The sequence below is a fragment of the Sinohyriopsis cumingii genome, chromosome 12 (genome assembly GCF_028554795.1).
Source record: "Sinohyriopsis cumingii isolate HCF-2022 chromosome 12, ASM2855479v2, whole genome shotgun sequence".
In the NCBI taxonomy this organism is placed as follows: Eukaryota; Metazoa; Mollusca; class Bivalvia; order Unionida; family Unionidae; genus Sinohyriopsis; species Sinohyriopsis cumingii.
In genome coordinates, this window is record NC_142972.1 from 38,572,581 (window position 1) to 38,598,987 (window position 26,407).

Here is a 26,407-nt window from a genome sequence, read left to right on the forward strand (position 1 = left end):
TATTATGATACCATATGATGCCTTTGTTTTCGCCTTATCGAGCACATTTTCATAATGAATGTGCTTCTATGGAGGCTATTGTAAATTATTTGAATATTGAAAATTTCCTTCAAATAAACGCTATGGTTAGGTACAGGCAGTAAATTGGTAAGATTAAGAGATTTTAAAGGGAGGGATTTTAAAAAAAATGATGACATGTGCTTAGTTTGTAGTAACGCAGTGCAGCTTAGAAGGTTATAACCTCATTACATCTGTGCCTTAAGATATACAACCTCATTACATCTGTGCCTTAAGATATATAACCTCATTACATCTGTGCCTTAAGATATACAACCTCATTACATCTGTGCCTTAAGATATACAACCTCATTACATCTGTGCCTTAAGATATACAACCTCATTACATCTGTGCCTTAAGATATACAACCTCATTACATCTGTGCCTTAAGATATATAACCTCATTACATCTGTGCCTTAAGATATATAACCTCATTACATCTGTGCCTTAAGATATATGACCTCATTACATCTGTGCCTTAAGATATATAACCTCATTACATCTGTGCCTTAAGATATATAACCTCATTACATCTGTGCCTTAAGATATATAACCTCATTACATCTGTGCCTTTAGATATATAACCTCATTACATCTGTGCCTTAAGATATATAACCTCATTACATCTGTGCCTTAAGATATATAACCTCATTACATCTGTGCCTTAAGATAAATAACCTCATTACATCTGTGCCTTAAGATATATGACCTCATTACATCTGTGCCTTAAGATATATAACCTCATTACATCTGTGCCTTAAGATATATAACCTCATTACATCTGTGCCTTAAGATATATAACCTCATTACATCTGTGCCTTAAGATATATAACCTCATTACATCTGTGCCTTAAGATAAATAGCATACTGTATATGTCATGTTGTATGTCATGTTGTATGAATGTTATAACAGCATGGGTCATATTTCACTAAAATTCTCAACTTCCTTTCTTTAAATTAAGATTGCTTGTTACGATACTCAGACAACTTCATATACCTTTCGGATTTGTCAGAGGTTTTGAAAATAAATAAAAATATCTAAGATATAAAGTGTACTTTACAAACTATTATTTTCTAGCTCAGAGAGGTGAAAAAAATCAAATCTTGAACTTTCCTCACACAAAACATCGATTATTTTATCAACACACGACATAGACTATTTTATGACTATAAATCACTAAGTAAAAGATAATTTTCTGATTGACAAAAATGTTTTAATCGTTTTAGTGCAAATGTGACCAGAACCGTCCAGAAAGTTTCTTAAGCAAGTAAATCTAACTTGCTCACTGACTAGTCGATGTATGATCATGGATTCTCTGCTCGCTTCTCAAAATCAAACTTTTTCAACTCTAAGAGACTCAATACAAGTTCTTGAAGTTCACACCAGTGTCTGAATCACATTCGTTTCCTGTCCTCGAACATGTTGTCTGTCGATGCCTTAACAAGTCTGAATAATGTTTTAATATGCTCCTTTAGCTGGTTCAGGTTATTTATTCACTTAAGCCTCGGCAATATGTGTTGACAATATATTATAAAATTACGTCATTCTCTCCTACACTTGTTTCTCTTTGACGACATTGTCTGACACTTTTTGCAGAACCATTCGTACATTCAAGCACTTTGGATAAGTTTCTCAAACACACCCCTTAATGAAATATTCAACTACAGTAATTTAAGGTCCTCTTATTCAGAGCATACAGCCATTAAATATTCTTAAATAAAGAATAGTGCCCAGAATCAATTTGATTTTTTTACATGCTGATAATAAAATGAAGTTCTTTTAGCAGTGTTGAAGTTGGATAGCTCGTTAATATATAACACTGGTCAACAGTGAAATCATTACTGACTTGAAAAGGCCCTAATCTGTAGTATTTTGGTGTGCCGAACACGAATATAACCGTGAAAAATTTGTATTGGCTCTCGTTTTGAAGATATTCATATACCTCATTTTCTATGTTTCACTGTGTAAATTTCTCCAGTAGGACTGCAGCAACATCCGGAATAATGATGTAACATTGCATAATACCATCATGCTCACATCATCCACAGTTGATTGCATCATTTTCTGATGCAATGCAATACTAATGCCATGCGGCTGCTGAAGTAAGTTGACGTCAGCAGTGTACTATACATGTGTAGGCCTATTATACTAATGCCAGGCGGCTGCTGAAGCTGACGTAAGCAGTGTACTATATAAAGCCCAATCAGATAGGTTCAGCATTTACAATATTTTAGACGTTGTGCGAGACAGTTCAAGCTACTGTTACATAAAACTTATTATTTTATCCATTTACGTACAATAAAGAACAGTAATGCCTCGAAAGTGTGTTAATACCGCGGACAATTTTTGCTATATTTGTGGGGAAGTGACATTTGCCAACCAGAAGAAAAGTATCAATTCTCAAGTGAAGAAGGCATATCATCTTTACTTCGGATGCAAGGTTGGTGACCAAGACAAGCCTTGGGCTCCGCATATATGCTGTGCTACATGTACAACACAGCTTTCACAGTGGTTGAATTGCAAAAGGTCATCAATGCCGTTTGCAGTCCCAATGGTGTGGAGAGAGCCAAGCAACCACCTAAATGACTGTTACTTCTGCTTGGTTCCTCCTCTTTCCGGCGGAATAACGAAGCGAAAGAAGTCGAGAATAGTCTACCCAAACATTCCGTCTGCATTGAGACCAGTTCCACATGGTGAGGGACTTCCTATTCCAGAACCTCCAGCAGAATATTCTCTTGATTCATCTGACGAAGACAAAGGTGAGTCGACCTGTTCTTCTCCTGGTCCATCAGCATGCAGTGATCCAGATTTTCACTGTGGTGCATCATCAACCCCACACAGAATAACACAGGAAGAACTAAATGACCTGATTCGTGATTTGGACTTATCAAAGAACAAGGCAGAATTGCTAGGATCAAGACTCCAACAATGGAATCTTCTAGAAGAAGATGTCACAATTACTGCATATCGAAAGCGCCACCAGCAATTGGAGCCTTTCTTCAGAAAGGAAAGTAATCTGATATTCTGTTCCGATATTGAGGGCCTCATGAATGCTTTAAAAATCACTCATGACCCACAAGAATGGAGACTATTTGTGGACTCTTCGAAACTGAGTCTCAAGGCTGTGCTTTTGCACAATGGAAACATTCTTCCATCTATTCCAGTAGCGTATGCTGTCCACAAGAAAGAGACATACGATAACTTAAGGCAGCTACTGAATTCCATTGAGTATAACAAGTACAGCTGGCACCTCTGTGGTGATTTGAAGGTAGTTGCCCTTTTAATGGGACTGCAGCAAGGATATACAAAATACATGTGTTTCTTATGCGAGTGGGATAGCCGAGCAAGGGAAATGCACTACATGAGGAAGGAATGGACTCACAGGCAGAATGTAGCCATTGGAGAGAAGAATATCCAACACCCAGCTCTGGTTGAGGCTCAGAAAATCTTGCTACCACCCCTTCACATCAAACTAGGTTTGATGAAGAACTTCGTGAAAGCCATTGACCGGACTTTGCCAGCATTCCGATACCTGCATGAAAAATTCCCTCGACTCAGCGAAGCAAAGATTAAAGAGGGAGTTTTTGTGGGTCCTCAGATTCGAGAGCTTTTCAAAGATGACCGGTTCAACAACTTGCTGGAAGGTGACGCGAAACAAGCATGGAATGCTTTTCGCCTAGTTTCTACAAACTTCCTCGGAAATGTTAGGGCAGAAAACTATAAGGAACTAGTAGAAGACATGTTGATGAAGTATGAGAAACTTGGCTGCAATATGTCTCTAAAGATTCACTTCCTTCATTCCCATTTGGATTTCTTTCCTAGCAACTGTGGTATTGTTAGTGATGAACACGGCGAACGTTTTCATCAAGATATCGCAACAATGGAACAAAGATACCAGGGAAAATGGTCCACTACAATGCTGGCTGACTACTGCTGGACACTCCTCAGAGATGCTCCCGAACAGCTGTACAAGAGACAGGCGAAGAAATCTAAGATGTAGTCAATGACTTGATTTTTTATAGGTAGGCTATTACAGTTGACCTTTTACTATTGGAATGCATTTCGTTATGTAAACATTAATTTCTTGCAGATTACAAAAAAACTAGAGCCAATTTTGCAATTTGACTGTCATATTCGTGTTCAGCACATAAAAATTGATAAGAATTGACTAATTTTATTTCAGTAACATGACTTTTGTAAAAATTTGTTGTCCAGTGTAATACTCTGACTTTTCCATTTAAGGTATTTATTGTATATAAATAGTATCCTTGTAGCATCTAATGCCTTAACATCTCTTGCCCATACAGGATTGTTTGATAGGATTTCTGTTAGTGTTTCCAATAAGAGATCGGTGAGGGTTATTCTCAAAGTGCTCACAAATTAGCTTCATATTATAATTCCAAATATGTTAGATGTATCTAGTGCCGCTTGTATTGAACTTTACCTGATCGATATTTAACTTGTATTGTTTTGTTTTCATGTTTAGAATACCTTATGAATGGTAATATATCTCGCTTAGAAATTACCAATATTGCGGAGCCAGCAAACTATTCGTGTAGGGGCAATAACTCGGCTGGATTCGGTAATAATGCTACAGCTACCGTCTACATTCTCAATGGCAAGGATCAATACTGTGAGAACCAAACAGATGACATTTGGAATACTACATGGGAAAACACTAACAGTGGTACTGTTAATAGGAAACCTTGCCCAAGCGGCTTTAAAGGTGGGTGAATCTTTAGTAGTACTAAACGTTTCTGCTGATCTACGTTTTTTCCATTGGCTAAGAAGACGTATTGTGTTTTTGAAATGATTAGATTATTTCAGATGGATTATAATTTAATATTGAATTTATGATACTCATTTGATAATTTCCAGCCATCGAGAGCCTAGACTCGTAACATCTAGAAGCTATTCAATGAATTCGATACATTCAATATTATATCATTACCAATTAAAGATTCTGTTTATCATATAGTATTTATTTAAGTGGAAAAGTCTAGGCACAAAGAAAGAAAAATGCTTTTCGGCATGTCATTTAATTCTAGTTCAGAAGTTACATGTTTCAATTCTTGAGCGTGACAAAACAGTTGCATTAGCGAGTTCAAGCAATATTCAGCAATTCGATAACTAGAAATATAGAAATAGATTTTTTATTACAAATTATAACTTCAAAAGCGACTTTCTATCAAACAAATAAAACATTTGACACAGACAGTATAACGTTTCAACAATGGATTGCTTATGGAATTTCCTGTGTGATGTCAGATAGTTCACTCGAGTCAAGTCAGGTGATGTATTTTTGATGCGCCATATACATTGATCGTAAAGAGACTCTGAAATTTTCGTCAGCTGAGAGACCAGCTTTTGTCGATATTCTCTTCGTAAGAGCTGTTATCATATTTACTTCAATAGGATGACATTTAAGCCAATCTTGCCCTTGGGTGGGGTGCACGATGTAAACCGCGAGGAGGCTGTAATAACAAGATAATAGGCTGCATTACAATAGGCTGTTTGAGTTTTCTGCATTGTATCCGCGTGTTCTCGCTGGATTGTTTTAGGTTTTGTTTGACTTTTTGACTATTCCATGTCGGATAAATTGGACATATTCCAGTCTGCATAACTATTACTTTATGCTTTTTTGCGTGATTTCCCAACATAAATTTAAATAAACCCCAAACACTGAAGGTAAAATGCACGATGTGATAATACATCATATTGGACTTTCATGACGTTATAATATATTTCATTGCATCGGGAAGTCAAAATGGCATGTTCGCGATACTGAAGAAATAAGTTGAATTCCACAAGTTTGATTTAAATAATTTAATAATCAATTCTAGACCTTAGGTGAGGGTATAATGATGTTTCATGGATCAGCGAAAGTCAGAGTAGTGTCGGTCGGTATGCGATTTATAAGTCGATAACTTCATATTTCATGTCAATGAACGTCGGTAATTTAGAATATTTTTCCAACCAATTTGTGAAAGATTTTATCCGGTCCGTTTATCTTATGTAATTTAAAGGACGGATGACTGATCTAACGAAAAGGCCCAATTGTCAACTCACTTTTAATATCATTTTCGTTTCATAATAATGAAGGTGAAGCTACTCGTAACTGCCTCTCTATTGGTTCCTGGGAAGATTCCGTTTATGGTCAATGTGTGAACGAGAAATTGCTCAGTCTTGAAGCGCAGGTAGTAAAAAATATATTGGAAATTATTAAGATAATGTCATATAACTGGAGCCATAATTCATCCATGTACTTTACATATCGACCTATCTTGAATCGATCTTTATTGATATATTGCCAAACAAGTTCGTTGATGCCATCACAGTACATAATAAATTATGATAGTGCTTTGACGGCGTAACAGTACATACTTTTGTGTTGCTGACTGTCACTGGTAAATAAATTGTTTTGGAGAAATGCACATTATCATTAAAACAAAATTAGCATTGTCGTTGATATATTTTCCATATCTGTCTATCTCCCATTCAGAATATTAATGAACGGAGGTGATTTTTAATATGCATGCCCTTGTCTCAAGAGATAAAACATCCTTAGCTCTTTAGCTGATTGAGCAAGTGTGATTAGGTGAGTCAACCTATTTAAAATTTGGAATTGCACGAGCTGTTTGAGAAGTTTTGTCTTTTGAGTAAAAGAGCTTTCTATATTTATTTTGTATCATACGTAATCAATGATGTAAGAGTAATGATCATAAACGGCTGTGCAAATGTTTGCTGGATTAATCTTGAGCGAGTCTAGGGCTCAGACTCTATCCGTGTGTTGCGGCAAGCATGAGCACGTGGCAAACCATGTAGGATACTTACTCTATGGTTAGAAGGACTAAACTATCTGTAAATATCCTGCTAATGTTAATTCAGGGGGTTACTAAAACAAGGTGAACAGTAGTCCTTTAATCATGCTAGTATCACTATAAAATAATTTTCGTTAATATCGTACTGCATTCAAAGAATGTTCTACTTTTGTAACAGATCCGTTAAGAAAACGCAAGTCATATGAAAAATATGCGTATTTGAAAATGAGATACATGAAAGTTGACCTCTTCTTCAGTACATCACGTCATTGTGGGAAGTCGATACTATTGTTAGCACCGGAATTTCTCAAGAAATTATCAGACATAAATAAAATATATGTCTTAAGAGAGACACATACATGTACGCCATTTTCTTACAATCCAGATTGACAAGCTTAAGGATGGCTTTCGAGTTGCAAATGTATCCACAGTCCTTGGAGACTTACAAAAAGCGACGAATCCAGATGCAGGAGTACTAAGGGAAGCAGAATTGAAAATTGTGGTGTCCATGTTAGACAAACTCGTCAACATCAAAAGCTCAACTGGTGCGAACGTGTCTGAGTTTACGGTAAATATGACGATATAGGTAACTATTTTTTAGATGTTCCAAATATTTAATAGCAAAATAAGATATCAGTCAAAGACCCGTGCTCAAAACAATAGTGCAGTGTTAGATGGAAAGAACGGAGTGTTAAATAGTGAGGTGTAGAATTGACCAGACGTACAATAATTGCTCCTAATTGGACGGCACTAGAATGAAACTAATACAACCAAAAATAATCATATTTGGACGTGAGTACATTAAAACTAAGGCAACCAGAATTATGTTAATGATTTATATTTGGACCGGAGTAGAATGAAACTTAGACAAAACAGATCTACTACACGCTGGCATTTAGTGTGAGGTAGATGTCACAAAATTACTATGCATGAAATAACGTTCCATGAGACACCTGTACTTGAAACTTTAGAAATTGATTTGAAGAAACTGTTGTCAAATTATATTATATAGATATTTAACTTTGCACTTCATTGATCACTTGCTTTTCTCCAAAGACATGCGTGCCATAGCTACTACATATTTTTTACGTCTTGATTTGAAATATGAAGGATACCCAAATAATATGTTTATCTCACACTATTATCGTACTTTCTCATTCTTGTTTTAGGATTTTTTGACGATAGCAAGCAACATAATCGATGCAGGCACGGTAAATTCGTGGACAGGACTGATCACGAAGGAAAAACGAGGAGCAGAAACCGTGATGAAAACTGTCGAAGATTTTGTTTTCTCCGATCTGGATGCGTCGAGGCTCAGTAACTCATCTCAAACGATTCATACGAAAAACATAGGTATAGCTGTGAAAATTATAATATATGTCCCAGGTGCGACAAAAAATTGTATTATAAATTGCACCTACATGTTGAGGTAGGATATTTAAGTTAATAACAATCTACGTGCAATCAAAGGCAAAATGATACACGAGAACAATGGTTTTAGTACCGATGCAATATATGCAAAACAAACGACATTTGGGAAGATAATGCTTTCATCGGGTTTTAATTGCCTATGTAAACACACTGACACCTAAAATTTTAACCAAACATTAGATGCAGTTTACACGAGGTACGTCATAATAAGTATCAGATTTGTTCCATTAGATAGTGATTTATAATGTCACATCTGAAATATATCGTACTCAGTTCATTACGTATTAATAATAATTGCAAATTATACACTAGAACATGAAAATGTGTGGGTTTTGCACACTTTCTGATTCTATATATGTACTTGACAGTGCCCTTACGTAAGAAATTGGATACAACTAAACCACCACAAGCGCATGCACTCACCCTACAGTTGAAATATTTATGTATACAGTCTGAAACTTTTCTAACGGTTCTAAATTGAAACAAAATTTCTCAATATGTAAAATCATTTTTAAAACATTCCCTGTATCACAGTGCATTCTTCTATTACGTTATTGTGCCCACTTCCCCCCATTATTTTCTGCTTAGAAATAAAACAAAAATAATCCTTAATGGGTGTTGGAATGAAATTGGAAATTTATGACTGGGAACGTGAATTTTTTTTAGAAGAACTGAGTCATCAGTCATATAAATTCTGAAATAGGGTGGGATTTGCATTCATATTCTAGTGCAAGTGGTAAATTCTCAGATTCATATTTTTCAGATGTTGAAATTGGTTATACGTCTTTGATAGAATTCCCGCCCAAAGGAAACGGACCTTCTCTTAATCAAGACACCATCAGTACTAGTTTACGTTTAGATACAGGTACACAGTGTGAATGATTTATTTGAAAATAGTTTAATAGAAACTTAGTACTTCCTTTAAATAAGTATGTATCGATGTGTTTATAAAGTTGATTTATCGCTTGTACAATATGAAGAGATCCGAATGATATTATATGTAACGGTACATATTGTACCGGTGCACTGGCAAAAACAAATGAAAATACTTTGATACGAAGAATGGACAAAGTGTGTTGCCATTATAAATGAATGATGTTGCCCACATGCTGATGTGGCGATCAATAGACATTCGAAATAAATGATGATATATAGCAGTCTCCCTTTAGGTCAAGACCAAAATTAAGTTAAATTCGATAGGAGATCAATACAATTATTAAAAGCTGAATTCCTTTGACACATGATCCCCTTGTAGATTGAGATAAGGTATTAGCTGATCATGTCTCTCCTTATGATATCTGGTAAAACTATGTCTGTAAATATTATACCAATGTCAACGTGAAACGGGGAATCGAGCGGTTACGCATGCATAAATGGACTAGCTGAAAGTTCAGTGTGGTATATGCAATTGCACATACACCACCTCAAACGAACTTGAGTTTTTGTGGCTAATTTATAACAGGTGATGTCTCATTCGTAGTGGAAAACCACAATATTTAGCACGACGTCAACCTGTTCTGCCTCAGAACGTATATTAGGCGAATCAGAAACCAAATCAATAATGTTAACTGTGTCGTGTTTCCAGCCAGCTAAAGCAATTTTCATTCTTGGAACCCAAAGTCAATAAATGAAGTCAGTATTATTTTGTTATCCTCATTATTTAAATTTGTTCATAAACTACATGAGCTGATCTGGATAATTTAAAAGGAGTTTGGTCGTAAGACCACTTCAGAGTTACAAAAACCTTTCCTTGTATTAATGAGACGTTTTATCTCTTCCAAAAAGCAAATAATTATTTTTATACACACATGAAGTCCATTTTGTCTTAAGTAACTTTAATGTACCAGTCTTCACTTGACATTATTATAATTGATACTTAGGATACCAATTACGATTTGTTGAAGACATTGTCCAATATAATCATTTACATTTCATTTAGAAAAGCCTTACACGCTTACGTTGACTTTTTGCCACTTCCCCTCTGCTAAATTACTTTTCTAGTTGATATTTAACTTCCTACTATTTAGGATTGACAAACATGTACAAAGCTTTTAGATTTACCTATACATATTAAAACCAAGCTTTCTGCTTTATTCGATTCGTTTGCATCACGAACTAATTAGTATTCCCTAACATTTACAATTGGTCTCAAGTAACGTTTACAACGTTTTTATATTGCCGATAATTAGCCACGATCTTTTATATCAAAAAGCAAGCCACAAAAATACTGGTTTTGTCCAGAGATAAAATTTGTGAAATCACAACTGAGTCATATTTGGTATCTTTTAAATACAGGAACGCTCCTTCATATCTTATTTATCTTTGTCCAGGCATTATGAGCGCATACGCTGCTGTTATCTTCCAAAATGTGTCGGGTATCCTGCAGAAGATCGTTTCCGATGGGTAAGTTGCATTATTTTATTTTTTTAATACCGTGAAGATGAATTATATATATATATATATATATATATATATATATATATATATATATATATATTTTATGGCGAGCAAAGAAATCCAACCTACAAAACGAACAACAAGGGAACAAACATTCGACTCATCTCAGTTTGTAAATTTCTTTACATTTTGGTTCCTCACACTCAAATTCTACATTATTATGCCTTATGACTCTATACCAAAGCGAATGATGGTTTTTAATATTTTGTATCGACTTGACAAACTCTATGCTATCTACTAAAGCGTTTGTCTTCACGTACACAAATTTGTGTTAACACTTTATTATTGTTATGAACATAAAGTCAGGCCGTTTGATCAGAGAAAAGAGGGTAATATACGAATGGCATCATCCGTACAATCTAAAGAAGTATTGCTTAAGAGAATAACATAACAATTCAAAATATATTCTAGAAAGGAGAAATAAAATCGTAACATTACTTTTGCGCAGGATATTTAAGTAACATTCCTTTAAACAGGGCATGGAAGAGCCTAATTAATGGAATGACAGGATTAAAGGTGCAATAAATTATATCTATGATGTTTTCACCTTGTTTGTAACACAATTAATTTGCTAAATTCTACCCCGTTTTGAAACAATAAATATTCAATCCTTTTTAAATTTACGAAAGTAGAAAAGATTGAAAAGCAATTTCGTTTTTGATAAAGAAAAACTAAAAAGAGTTGTTAAAGGATGGGTAAATCAGAAGAGCACGATGTGCTAATAATGTATTATTAAGAGAAAAGCAACAAAGTTTGTTTAAATTCTCTAGGATAACTCACATCTTCCAAAGAGAACATCTAAGGGATAGCACTATTTATTCGTGGTTGTTTCGAGTTCTCCACCCACCACGTCCCATAATCATACACACAGGCATATTGTTGGTTCCGCTCTAAATAACATTACGAAGGTGTGGGTATGAATGTTGTGGACATCTGTGTATTTATTTCAATCGCATCCATTAGTTTATTAAAGTAATTAGGTTACATCACACATTTACACAATTTCACAGAGAAATGTCATTGTTTTAGATATTATTTCTTAATCGCTTCAAGACAGTATAATATTATACATGTATTTAAATATAATAGTATACAGTCATATATACAGTCATGAAATATATATATATAAAAGATTGAAAATAATAATTATCATGATTAAGGCAGGGACATTCGTCCACACTCTCATATATCTGTTAATAATGGCGGAATTGAGGAATTGGAGGAACTGTGTTGTTAGATAGATATATAGACAAATATATATTCGAATAAATCGATGCATATACAGATAGAAAAATATTCCAATAAATTGATGGATGGACAGTAAAAACTTGCATGAAATTCTAATTTGTCACTTTTCTGCAGAAAAAATTTGATCACAACCGGTCGTCTTGATATCGGCCCTGACGTGATGTCTCTGCAATTAAATCCACGACCTGCGAAACTGACTCATCCTCTTCAGTTGATATTCGAAGTCTTCGATGTAAGCAGGGAAGTTTCTAAAACCATTAAATTCAGCGAATGTATTTTATGTTCATTCTCCGTCACTTTGCAAAAACCCTATCTGAAATTCTAAAAGGAAAACCCACTTTTAAATCGTGAACATGCCATTTCAGCAAGTGTTTTGTTATATGTGTAAAATTATGACATACGTTTTGAAACGTTATTCATGCACAACAGTTATATGGTCAAATACACAGTTAGTGTTATATAATGTTAAAAAATCGTCCTTCAAAGCTATTTAATTATAACTCGTTTGCTGTTTGTGAATTTATTTTCCTTTTTTCATGTATTGCGTACAAAGAAAATAATACTTGACACGAGCAGTGAATAAGCGTTATTTGACATTATTTCTGCAGCTGAAGTAATTTGTTTCAAATATTGTTGATTTCAGACCCAGTACCATGCACCTCTTTGTAGTTACTGGGATCCGAATGCAACGTAAGTATACATTCTACTTTAGTCATATTTAGTCATCTGGACGTCTTGAGAATTGTCATGCTTTAAATGCATTAGGCAGTGTTGGTTTTATTTTGTTAACTCTTTATTGAACAAACTCGGCCGGGAGAAAAACTATTTGTAGTTGAAGAAATAGGTTTGAATGGTATTCGAATTTAAAAAAGGACTTTTTTCAATAGATCCTATCCTATAGTACTGCTATTTATATCTTTAATATTTCCCCTACTGGTTGTATTGAATCGAATTAATTGTTGCTTATATTTCAGTCAGTATTATTTATCTAGCTGTATTAACAATATTCACGATAGTCAGTTTCGATAGTCATAAAGTAAGCAAGAGAGTAATTAAAAGGAACTATATTTTGTTATATTTTTAAAGCTATAATTATGCAAAATCTTTTGAGAAACTCTTACGAAAAGCAACAGTAGATTGTTATGTTTGTTATTAATGTTGTTTTCTGAATATTTGGTGCAAATGTTATAATCAAGGCATCGTTATGTATAGACTAAAATTCGATCGTATACAGTGATGTTTTTTATATTTTAAATATAATGTTTTAGTGGCACCGGAGAAGGAGCCTGGTCAAATAAGAGTTGTTCTTTTGTGACCCAGAATTCTAGTGGTTTCGTGTGTGAATGTAATCATCTTACCAACTTTGCTATTCTCATGACCACGTATGAGGTATGTATCTCTCTATGCGACTTTTTTCTCATTTGAGTTCGGAATAACTTAAAATTATGTGTGTTGCGTATAAGCTACATAGAATGTATTAATTGAAATGAATTGTTGTACAAATAGAATGCATCTGTGTACTTGTACATGCATTTGTGAACAGGTACATACATTTGTGTAAATTTAAATTCATTTGTGTACACGTACATGCCTTTTTGGTGAACACATACTGCACTTATGCAACGTTTTATTGCATCCTTGTAAGCGGTGTATTTGTACACATGTACAATGTATTTTTCCTTCTTACTTTAAATACGATAAACCTTTGCGCGAAAAGTTGTTTCGCTAAAACTCTAATATGATGTCGCTTATTAATATAGAAACGTATGACGACCTACGATTTACTTCGATCCAATGACACACTACTGCTTATATCTGAATGTAATGTCAAATAAACTGGTGCGAAGCCCCATCCTTATTCCTGAAATCAAGCTTTGTGTTGAAAAGAAAGATATAATTGTAAATGTTGCGAACATAAATACTTGCGAGATTCGAAAACAACACACCGTTAATAAGAACAACCGAATATCTGACATCAAAATACCATTTTATTTTTAACATTATACTCAACCAGTTGTTTTATTTATGTTGCTCCTGCAATGCTAAAGAGAGTAAAGTTTTTAATGGTATGAGAACGAGTTATAAGTATTGAAACTCATGGTTAATCTATTACAACAGACTTGAGATTGAAAATCATGGGTATCCTATCACAACAGACTTGAACTTTGATGATACGTTTTCGTCTTTTTTCGTGTTCCTTGATCAAAAATGCTTGCGCTCTGGTATATATATATCCACATCAAATTGTATGTATTGTTTGACTTTACTAACGTAGATGCGAATGACTTTTACCATCTCCGTTTCCCTCTACTGGTTATTTGTAAGTATATGCGTGATTCTAAGAGGATATGGATATCATACCTGTCTTAGACTTCCCTGCTTGTACTTCGTCGTAAGGTTCCATCGCTGTTATACATCCTACAACCCTTTTACATGAGGTTGTATGTAACTGTGTGACTGGTCAATAGTAGATAGTCTTTATTTGTAATTATCTCTGATTATAACTGTATACTCTTTGTCCTATTCAACAATTATGTTGCTGCTAGATAGTAAGTGTATGGTTTTGTTTGTTCATAAGTAGATGTGAGTGACCTCATGTATTCCTTGATCCCTCTTATGTTTTGTTTGTATATGTGGTGTTGGATATTAAAGGTGAAATAATTTACTTCTCCGAAATAGATTTCCGATCCTCAACTATCCGCTTGTCGTTGACTGTTTTGATTGCAACGTTGCCTTTGATTGTAAAACTGTCTGTTTGGTTTTCAATACATATGTTTCGTGACCCTTCGCTATTCCTTTTCCATTTTTGTTTTTGTTTTAATCGTTGATGTTAGGCTATAATTGTATGTATTTGTGACTATCATATAACAATCCCACATTAAGTTTTATTTAATTATTTTTAAAACTTCTTTAGGTGTGTGTTGGTGTTGGAGAGTCTATGTGGGTGATGGGTGTCCAGTTGGTGTTATTCCTTTTTACTCTAAAGGTTGCTTTTAAGAGTGAAACATGTGCTAATGACTTAGCCTTTGTTAATCACCGTTGCACAATCAACTAAGTTTCTGGAAATGTAAACACTTCCCATTATCGCAAATCTCTGAATAAAATGTTTTTAATGTTGAATTCTTCTATATTCACCTGTCACTTCTTCTCGATCTTACAATTTTTCATTTGTTTTACGATTTTAAAACATTCGGGAATTTAAATCAATTATCTCCTCTAAATTCCTGGTTGTTTTGGAATTCAAAACTAATAGCTTAAGTCGCAACCATTAACTTCGACATATTTGTCCAGGTTTTTAGCCTCCATTAAAGTCTGTGTCGGTTATGAAATATAAGTATTGTTATAATTTGCTTCCCATCAATACAATATAAGCAAATTTCTCGAGACACCACATAATCATAGGCATGTGTTATGCTTTATGTATAAATCTCTAATATATGAATCTAACCACTATACACAATTATGAACTTATGACGTAGTTTCCTCTGCTTTGTTTGCAAAAGAGTGTTGAATGGTGATAGTGTGTGATTATCTGTCTGAAAATAGGTGTTAGTCGCATTTACTCTACTATTTACTTTACGTTTAACCTTTTCGCATCTGTTTGTAGGTGAGTGTTGGTCAGTAGATGTAGGTGTAGGCAGTAAGTGTGGTTGCTGAAGAGCAATTGTTGGTACTAGTAAGTAAGACTTGGTGCTGGCCAGTATATGTGTGAGTTGATCGGTAATAAGGACGAGGGTCTCAGTTCAGATGGGTGATGGTCAGTAAATATTGGTACTTGTTTTTAGGTGTGGGGGCTAGTCAGTAGGCGCATGTATTGGTAATTAAATTTAAGTACTGGTCAGTAAGTATAAGTACTGGCCCAGAAGACTCTACGTTAGTCATTTGGTGTGGGTATTGGTCAGTAAAAATGGGAGTTTATGACTTCAGATGGGTACTAGCTAGTAGGTATCGGTGTTGGTCTGAGTATATGAGAGCTTTACAATAGCTCTCGGTGTTGGTCATTAGATCTGGTTGTTGGTCAGTGGATGTGGGAGAAGCATGAAGACAGCGTATTGGTTAGTAGGAATGAGTGCTAGTTAGTATATACACCGTGCATTTACAATAGATGTAGGTGCTTGTTAGCAGATATGGGTGTTGGTCAGTAGGACTCGGTAATGGTCGTTAAGGTGTGTGTGGTTCTGCATATGTCAGTGTTCTTCAGTATCCAATATCTTGTGAAATTCCCGGTGTCTCTATAATACCATCCAATTTTAATTTGATGGATATTTATAACTTTAAACTTTACAATTCGCCTCATACTGACCCATAATATTAATCATACGAATTTATGTAAATATCCTCATATCCCCGGAGCGCCATGCTTTTGTGCAAAGCGTCCATAATTTGGACCAGATCTCTCCTCTTTAATACTTATCATGATTCATTAATATGTTTTAGATTCAGGCAACCGACCATAACGTTCAGCTAAGTATCATCTCAGCTGTCGGATGTGCTGTTTCTATTACGTGTCTTCTGCTGACGATATTTAGGCACCTGCAAGTTTGGAGGTAATGTAAGGTCTTGCTCTCCAAGTTTGTACTTTCAACCTACCTACCTACAGACATTTATTTACATCCATAATGCTAAAACATAATAAAATACTTACATCATTACAATAATTTATTTTTGATAACAATCTGCATTCGCATTTTCCAAACTAACATAATTTTGTTCTGATAAAATTATGCAAGCCCACGAATGTGGGGATATAACAACACTGAACTAAAATTGAACCGTTTCATACGAAAGAAAAACGTTAATTTGAGGGGGATGTAAACAAAAAGAATGCATTTTATCAAATTTAATTGTATGCAGAGGAAAAAAATATTTTTTAATGAGTTTGACCTCAAAGCAGCAATGTCAACTTCAGGAGATGACGCCTATAGGTTTACAAGTTTGGACGGCATAAAAGTGTGTTCAAAGGCATTTCTGTTATGGATTATCATTCTACAAAATAAAAGGACTGATTTTATCATTTTCAACATAAATTGATATACGTCAATTTTCAGGAAGATACAGATTTTAAGATTACATTTAATGACCAGAACATAGATGTAAGAGGTATCAATATCCCTGGTAGCACCTCTGGTTAAAAACATTGTTGTATGAATAAAGAATACTTTCATAAACCGTCTCTTACAAAGAATTGGTTCATATGTAAGTCAGTTGATATAGGAGTTGTAATAGGTATATATATGTGAAAAATCATTACAACTTGCACAGTATGTAAATACACATTTTGAAGAGTCAACATTTTTCGTAACTTCGTAACTTTTGTTTGACATGAAATTAAACTACGAAAATAAATGCTCTTATCAATATCTTAAACAGGTTGTAGAATAAGCAACGTGTACTAGAGATGCAACCAGTTTTAAAATGTTATACATTTTGAATGTATATTTAATTTAATTGTTTGTTTTGTTGGTTTTAATTTTCTTTTATTCCGTTACTTGCTGTTGTAATGTAATATTGTTTACTGGATGTAATATTGTCCAGAATAGAGTTTTTAGTTATGCTTGACCTGACTGACTTTTTAATTTTTTTATTTTCGATGTAAACAACTAATAATGGAAAAATTGTATCTAGTTGTTGACTTTGTTTCAAAATCAGTGACAGCTTTAGTAAACATTTTCTTTTATTTTTGTATCTATCTCAGAATAAGAATCATTAAATTGATTCAAGGTCATGCCTGGACTACTTCATAATTATCTTGTAACTTCTATTTTGTCTAGAAGGATGAACTCGTAACAAATGAAAAACCTGCATATAAAACTTAAAACAAGGACAATTAGTATTTCGTAAATATGCAAGAATAAAATGATATTACAATAGAGGAAATGACCATAGTACAGATCAAAATATATATTGGGCTATATGCGTCTGTGGAAAAGGGGTAAGTGTGTTTACCCAAGAAAAGCCAATTTTGTATACGAGGTACAGGTGACATTTGTTCAGAACATTAAGTTCTGAATAGGGACAAAGGCACATGTGCCCTTGCATAATTGAAATAACGCCTTAGTTAAAGGATAACTCTTTCCAGTTGCTAATTGACTTCAGAAGTTTTCTTTATAACTCTGGAAATATACCCTTGTCTGCAGGGTTAAAATTTAAAAAGATTGATATAGGGCAGCATTCTATCTGAGATATGACATTTGCGCAAAAAGGGCAGATAAACTAAAGTGAATGCAACGCGTTGGTGCCAATATAAATCTCAATCCAGTTCCACCACCCAGATGACCTGTGTCACTACAGCTTCAGTTCCAGCACCCCACACCACCCCCATCGAAAAAGCAAGCGAATATCACAACTTCAGCCATTCGTTAACGCTCATCATATCATATCCTAAACAAAATTCTCGAGGATTGTTTAATTAGCCAGCCTCAGTAGCCCATTTTATCACCACGAATTGGCAAACTGGGCTTTTCGGAAAGACCACCGCTAGACAAGTCATAGGCTACAGTAATTATTCGGATAATGTATCATTCAGAAAATTATTACTATTCGTATGTATTCGATCGATTTGATGGAGTATCCTATGAGCCATTTTGATAGTGTGATATCATGGTCACGGGACTTTCCCAACTTGATCAAGAGCACCTTTTTTAATACATTCAAGTGCACGAAAAGATATTAGAAATTGTAATATATGCGGTTTAATGTTTGTTTGTAATAGATGCAGTAGTTACGCTGTACTAAAACGTTATTTGCAGCCATTTCATTTATTCGATCAGTCATGTACTTACAACATTCAAAGTTGTTTTGTCTTTGTTATTCTACATTGTCGTAAATTCTTTACTACTTGCAGATATGTCAAGTCTCAGAAAACTTGTATTGTATTGAATATATGTGTAGCACTTATCTTCTCCTACGGGATATTTCTGGCGGGTATAAACCGAACCGAAAACAAGGTAAGTACGGATGTGAAAATAGAGCAAACAGGATGATGGGCGTCTGTAGCTGCACGCCCAACCACTCACTGAGTCGCTCAATTAATTATTCATATGCCTTGCTATATGCACTACAGTAGTAATGTTTTGGCTTCATAGGGAGAGACAATTACTTCTTCAGAAGCCTATATCTGGCTCTGGTTGTGAATGCGTGACGATGAAACATTACCGAGGTACCTAAGTTAAGTTCCTAACATACGTATTACGATAAACATTTCTCACGGAAGTATTTCAAAAAGTTGTTTATACACGACATGCAAATATTATTCATTTCTTCTCTATATCATTCGATGATATTTCCAAGTCATTGACTTCCATCACACGGCCAGGTTCACTTTGTTTTCTAGGTCAGATAAAATGTTCACTTTTCTGAACTAAATGAATTGGTAAATTCATACAGGGATTCTATGGTCGCTTTTTTATTCCTTTAGTCCTGTGACTAAACAAATAAATAAAGCCAAAATTAATATTAATGAAATGTCATATAGATGTCAATGATATTTATTAGTCACATAAGCCGTTGGGAAAATAAGTACTATCGACTAAAGATTACATTACCTGTACGAATTAAAATTTAAAGCCAGCGTTGCGTTTTGAATAATACACCGAAACGTGCTAATAAAGTAATATCACACGATACGTTTTTGTAAATAAAGACCAATTTTGAAATAATTCCCGATTTAGATATACTGGAAATGAAAAATAACAGTCTAACGTTACGCAAGTGTGGAAAAGGTTTTCTTATAAAACCCTTGCTGACCTATATCCTCAATTGTACTATATGTTTGGCATTCAACTCATCATCAATAGTCTTTATTTATACTTTTTTAATTGGATCGTCTTTTTCTTTTTGATGGAGACGTACTCGATTCGATTCCCGTTTTCAGGTTCCGTACCTTTCTAAATTTGTAACCCTTGCGAGGGATTATTATTTTCAGTATTGATGTTCATTATGTATGCCTATACAATAAATACAATATGAATAAATATTCATTTCGAAATTCTCTTCGATTTTTATAGCATACTCACAGTGACAAAGATATTAAACCCCTTTATTATCATTACCCAAAATGCATCAACTATCAGTTCATCATATCTGAAGGTCTCGTAGGCGTCATAATAACAACATAAATTGCATCACTCCTCTTCCTTGCTTCTGGAATATATAGACCTTGACTGCAGATCTCCCTTAATCACGGTCATGGATTATATATTTTGCTTCTCTCTGTGAAATGAGGATTGCTTTATGTTCGGTGACCTGAGTTCTTTGCCGAGTTATGCCTGGTTATCCTAATATGCACCTGACCTAAGGGTTCCAATCTAAAAGAGGCGAGCGATCATGGTGTGGTCTCTCCGCAATGTATTCCAATCCATCGTCGGCGTCGGATATTGATTTATATTGTGGTCTGAACCAACTCATGGTTGGGGATTTGGTCTGGCCTTGCATTCTATTTTGTCTTTATCAATCTCCTTGCCTATGGCTCACCTTTTAATTGCTGTGCTGTAGTGTTTGTCACAACAGTCAAAAATAGCTTCTGAAAGGTCCGGATCTTTTAGTTATGTAAGACAAGGTCCACTGTATCCAAGGTAGTTGGTCGATTGTCATCTTTGTTACCCAAACTGTCATTACTAAGATCATCGGTGAAACTTATCATCCTGGGCTAACGTCAGTCGCAACAGAGAAAATCTTTGTTCTGTATGACACGACAGTTTGTATCTTTGAAGACGAACTGAATAATCCAACAATCATTTCTGATATGCCGTAGTACATCAGAAGTTTACAGCTGATGCTTTTATCCGCCATGTTAATTTTTTCCTGAAGTTTACAAAGTTAGACATGCTGGGGTGATTATAAGGACTGTTCTAAGATCACGAGGAGTACTGCTATATGGTATAACACACGACCTCACAGTTCGAAATCCTACTTGTTCCTCTATCAGCATTGGAATCTTCTGCAGTGATAGGTCTGCTTCTCTCCGAAATCAGCTTTGTGAGAATCTTGTCCAGTACTCCTTCGTCCATTATCTCTTGTGGAAGGTCAATAAAGATATCCACTGCATCTATGTTTATAGCTTCTTGTGAGATGCTTGCCTGGCCATAGGCTTTACAACTCTGGATTTTTCCGGTATTCTGTATGATCTCTTCCATAGTAATGAGTCGTATGATGGGTGGTTTTTCCACGGTGCTGACCAAAGCAAGATGCTGAAATGATCCTTCCACGTACCGAGCTGTTCTTCCGGTTTTCTGTCTATTTTGCCATTTTTTTTGTACAAAACTTTCTATGAAGGGTTTCCTTCCTGGTAGTTCCGTGTAATGTTGTCATCACATCATTAATATTTACTGATGTTTCTTCGTCCGCTACAAGTTTGTCTGCAAGTTTCCGCTCATCTTTCTCTCATTCTTGTTGACTTCATTATTCGTGATTTTGTATAAGACTATTTTTGCATGTTTCTACGATTCTCAGTTAAAGTTTTCGTCTGTTTTCAATCTTCATGATTTAATCTTCTGTCTGTCAGCTCTACAGTTCCTGTCAATTCTAGCATCTCCTCATGAGTTTATATGGAGCGTTCCTGAAGTTCTCTAAGATTATAGAATCCATCGGAGAGTAAAATAGCCAAATACTGTTATTCGTCAACAATTATGTGCACATAAATGTCGTATCATGGGTGTTCATTTAGTCCAGGCTTCTTTATGCTTTTCATTCTGATCTTCTGTTTTGCCTCCGACAGCTCATGGTCTACGCCAACATCTGTTCCTCTGCTCATATACTGGCTATTATATCCATTAGAGTGCTCCATTTGATGGAAACTGCAAGGTGTTCGATTTCTCAGTTGCTGAATCTGGGAAGTACCATGTAACCTAGTCGATCCTACCATTTCATAAACTGTCCAGTCAATCATATGGTCGTTCAGCAGAGAAAGTCAGCAAAGAACTCTCCGTTGGCATTTATCTATCTTCTATTCTCTGTACCCATGGTGAGTTCCCGTCCGATGTTTTCGATACCTAATTTTGTATTTATGTCGCCAATCACAAATGTGAGATCTCTATTTAGTAATATGCTCGACAGTGGCAATACCATAAATGCATTCCATGTTGTCGATGTGCGCTGTCACGAAGGATATAATCTAGGAACAATACGCTCGGAGACTATGAAAAGCAGAAATGATCTTTTACATCTGAAAGGTGGACAATTCTTAATAAGTCTCCATCTGCGACGTAGGGTCAATGTTCTATGCTAGATATTTGACCCTGTTGCTAACAAACCATAATAACTAGCTCCCGTCATAAAGAAGTTCTATCCCCGTAGAAATCTGGCCCCTCTTCTAAACTGATAACTACATGTGCTGTACAGTATCTTAATATTGCATTTTTTCGGATGATGTCGTTTATTGTGAATTTAATATATCCTGTTCATAAAAATTGTTGATTTCATCGACGCATTTACAATTTATTTGTTATCCTATTTAAAATGCCATTTGGTATGAATATTATTTGGATATTAAAGTTACTAAGACTTGCATGTCTGATTTATTTTGTAAAGTATTGCAGGAAATAACTGAGTTATCATGCCTGGACCACGACTGTGACTAATAAGAAATTGTAATCAAATTGATAAGCACTATTCGAATGTGAAACCTCTCATGTAAGATTATTGAGACCTTTTCGACTAAAACATAAACCATAATGCTTTGAGTCTCGTCGATGTATGCGTCGCCCCTTTTGAAATTGCCAACAGGAATCGTTCGCCATACGTTTAGGATGATTAGTGTTATAACAGCGGTTTTAGAGATTTGAGTTTATTTATCTATATCTTAGCCTTCTCTCGTACATGACTTCGTTCACATCACACGCATATGCATGCGAACCCGTGAATTGTAATCCATGAAAGTTACCAACTGTCACCCATTGAGTCATGTGGGATAAAAGTCTGACCTCGATTAATTGCCAACAATAAATTGCTCTTCTAACACTACTTATGTATACGATCATGACTTGAATCAAAGTTCGTGTGGTATTACATGCACAAACTTTGTATATGAGTGTATCACAGGCCCAACTTACGTAAACGACTGAAGTTTCCAGTTATAAATACATTGGCTGCTAGGCAGTAGGCTAATTTCAAATTTAGTCCTGGCATCAATTCAATCTGTGGTGTTTAATCTGTTATGCTAGTTCTTGTATGGATATGTGTTAGTCAAGATAAAACATTTATTTTCGTGCCTGCTTATTATGAAGAGAAATACTCATCCCTTGATTTACTCAAACAATGTAGTACTTCCGGTTTGTTTGCTTCTCAACACGAACTTGCACTTTTCTTGTCTTCATTCAAGAGCTGGCCAGAATAAAAGTTACTCGAATTATTTGGCTAGTGAAAGCGCTATCAACTATTTTGAGAGACCTAGAATTAGTATTCAGAGATTAAACATGCTTTCCATTATAAGGGGTCATGATGGATATCAATATAATAATTCATGAAATATTCGCTTGTAATAGTGGGTGCACACTCATTTTTCTCATCAGTCTCTTACCTTCAAGCATGAGATTTTTATATGTTAAGTATGTGCAGTGGACGAAAGACTTAATGTGTCATAGCACTGATCAGAATATTGCCGGTTCGAGTCCAGCTGAATCAAAATAATAGTTTTTTCATTATTAAGACGATCTTTATGCATGATTTGGTCGTACATGAAAAATGAAGGCTAATGTACTGCAAGGTTGATGTAAATTACAATTACAAGGCACACTTAAATCGTCGAAATGTACCTGGCTTGAATAACATCTGAGTCTCATAGTATGTCGTTTGCCACGCCATGGGCTTATCTGTGGGTGCAGTCATATCGCTGTCATTGATATGGACTCCACAAATTAGTTTAACCGCAAGCTGAGGTGTACCATCCCGCAATTGCTAGCGTGACTAAAACTTCAAAGATACCTATTCACAGAAAATGGAAACTTGCCATTATAAATACTGTAAACCACGTTTGTTCTCGCTTCGTACTGATGTAGGCGCTCGACCATCACATAATAATCTATGTCCATCATGCGGATCTGCTTGCGAGTGTTATCTTGGGCGCCGGCCAAGAATTAGAGGTACAAGGGTTGTAGAAATACCCGTTGATGAAACACTTAAAAATATCGCAGGAATAATAGCCAGGATTGAAGCGATTGGAGTTTATGTTCCGGATTAAGTAAAATACCAAAATAATTTGTTGACGGATTTGGCAATTAGTGAAAGATTTTTCCTAATATTCCAATGTGCCAAATGTGATTCAAGTGAAGCATGCAGTATGAAGAACCAAGTATTTTGCAAAAAACGGATACACTTGCTTTTTATGTTTAGGATCAGAACAACATTCCTCGGATCTAAAAGAGCCCTTTTTTGTAAATAAAACAAATATAAATCTGCAGCACACTTTTAAATATCCAAATTCCTACACGACCCCGACTAGTTGAATTTTGACCAGTGGTCGAAGATGCACAAGAACATCGTCGTATTGCAGCTTTTATCTCCAATGAGGCTGCTTCGTATGTCTATGAACAAAACTGTCGTTGCCGAATGACGCATATCTTTACTACTATGACTACCGTAAGAGCAGAGCAATCACAAGTACTCGAATGTGACTTAAATGAATGTAGCGATGATTTACAACTTATCGTGGAATTATCCCGGGAAAGACTTATCGAATCGACGTTACAGGAAATACTGATTTATGTGTGCCTTTGAGTAAGCCACTTAACTATGGCAAGGATGGATTAAAAGTCACAATCTTTTGGCGTTGTGGCTCTGTGGTGATCAACGTATCGTCTTAATCCGCAAAGAAATCGATTTCATTAATAATACAATAGACTAAGACTTCTTAACACATAAGAAAAAGAGATACAAGCTGGATGACGAGCGTATTTCTAAAACCTTCCATTTCAAATGTCTAACTATATATCAACATGTCTGTTTTGCCACGGTTAGTGATAAATGTCGAAAAAGATGACAATTTATATTTTGAATGGGTGATCTTATCCGCTCAACATACTCAGAATGACAAAACACACCAACCGCGCAAAGACGGGCAATACTTGGTTTACCTCTGTTTAGGTACAGTGTTTCCATGGAAGGTAACTAAACACTACGCTCCAAAAATTGAAACAGCCCGGGTATAACTGTTAAAGAGCTCGCTTGGGATAGGGTTTTTCTCCTCTTGAACTATTGCCACATGTACGAAGGAAAATATCACAATAGGCGTACCGAGAATGATCTACAGATGCTCAGCAATGTGAATGGTTCAGTGTTGTGTATCTCTTTGTGTATAGACAATAACCTTTGGTTAATCGACACAGCAAGTACGAGTGTAAAACATTTCCATGCAGACGTTGGAAGAGTATATTTAGCATTCAAAAGCTGCCTGCTAAATGTGGATGTTTCTGCAGTGGAGTTCAGTGAATAGACACATCATAAGATTATGTCAAAACATATTCAAACATTCTAATGTTTACAGCCGTTAAAGAAAAATAAAAGTAACTTATTTTATCAGTGATGACTTTGAGGGTTTAAACGTTCCAGTGGAAGATTTCAACAACCAAACAAATTCAGTCAAAGTTGCGGAAAGTATATGCGGATTTGTTACACATCTGTCACATGCGACGGGTAACCTGAGCCCCCAGTGTTATAACGGGGTAAGGAGTTTTGTCAATCACTCGTTGTTACGGTGAAATGGATTTGACAACAGCTCTATTCTCCCTCACACATGACCATGACCCATGACGATGTTGAAAGGTTTTGCGCCGCCACTTATTGTTGAGAATGAAATGGCGAATTTAGCTTTGCTGAAATCAAAGTGTTGTATCGCATTACTGGCGCGTATAAAGAAGCTGCATACAACACATGAAATCTAATGCTGCCATTCAAACCAGGTGAAACAAAAGTTCCTGTACTGTTTCATAACCTGTATGCGAATGACAGCCACTTAATAATGCAAGCTGCCTCAAGGGTGTAATTAAGCGTCGACCTAATTAATATGGAAAAACATGTAATGTTTAGACTGGGTCAGCTGCATTTCATTTATTCGTTACAGTTTCTTAACTTATCAGTAGACAAGCGGCAGAATGCTTTACTAGTCGGTATTTTAGCAATAACACTGACTTGTTCACTAGAAAAGTAGTGTTCTCATACCAGAATATGTGTGGGTGGGACAAGTTTCATGAAACTCGGTTACCACCGATCGATGTATTTTAATCGTGATTGTCTCTCAAAAGTATTTCCGATAACGACTATTAATATCCAAACAAAGTCTGGTCCGCATTCGAATGCAAACTTATGAGTGACTATCATGATATTTATCTGCGTATGGATGTCTGCGAGACGTTTCATGATATATTCATGGTGTATACAAATACTGACTACGCTCACTA

The 26,407-nt window shown here is 35.4% G+C and overlaps 1 protein-coding gene across 4 annotated transcripts in view; it reads left to right on the top strand.

Moving 5' to 3' along the window:
• Positions 1–26,407, top strand: part of LOC149786284 (adhesion G protein-coupled receptor L3-like) — a 60,227-nt gene that overhangs the window by 1,156 nt on the left and 32,664 nt on the right. For all 4 annotated transcript variants that reach the window (XM_089976667.1, XM_089976668.1, XM_089976670.1 and 1 more), the window contains exons 3-13: positions 4,547–4,786; positions 6,163–6,257; positions 7,267–7,449; positions 8,051–8,234; positions 9,076–9,177; positions 10,643–10,715; positions 12,132–12,249; positions 12,661–12,707; positions 13,286–13,406; positions 16,455–16,564; positions 18,862–18,964. In XM_089976667.1, the coding sequence (XP_089832793.1) occupies positions 4,547–4,786; positions 6,163–6,257; positions 7,267–7,449; positions 8,051–8,234; positions 9,076–9,177; positions 10,643–10,715; positions 12,132–12,249; positions 12,661–12,707; positions 13,286–13,406; positions 16,455–16,564; positions 18,862–18,964 (1,376 nt within the window). The remainder of the gene's footprint in view (positions 1–4,546; positions 4,787–6,162; positions 6,258–7,266; positions 7,450–8,050; positions 8,235–9,075; positions 9,178–10,642; positions 10,716–12,131; positions 12,250–12,660; positions 12,708–13,285; positions 13,407–16,454; positions 16,565–18,861; positions 18,965–26,407) is intronic.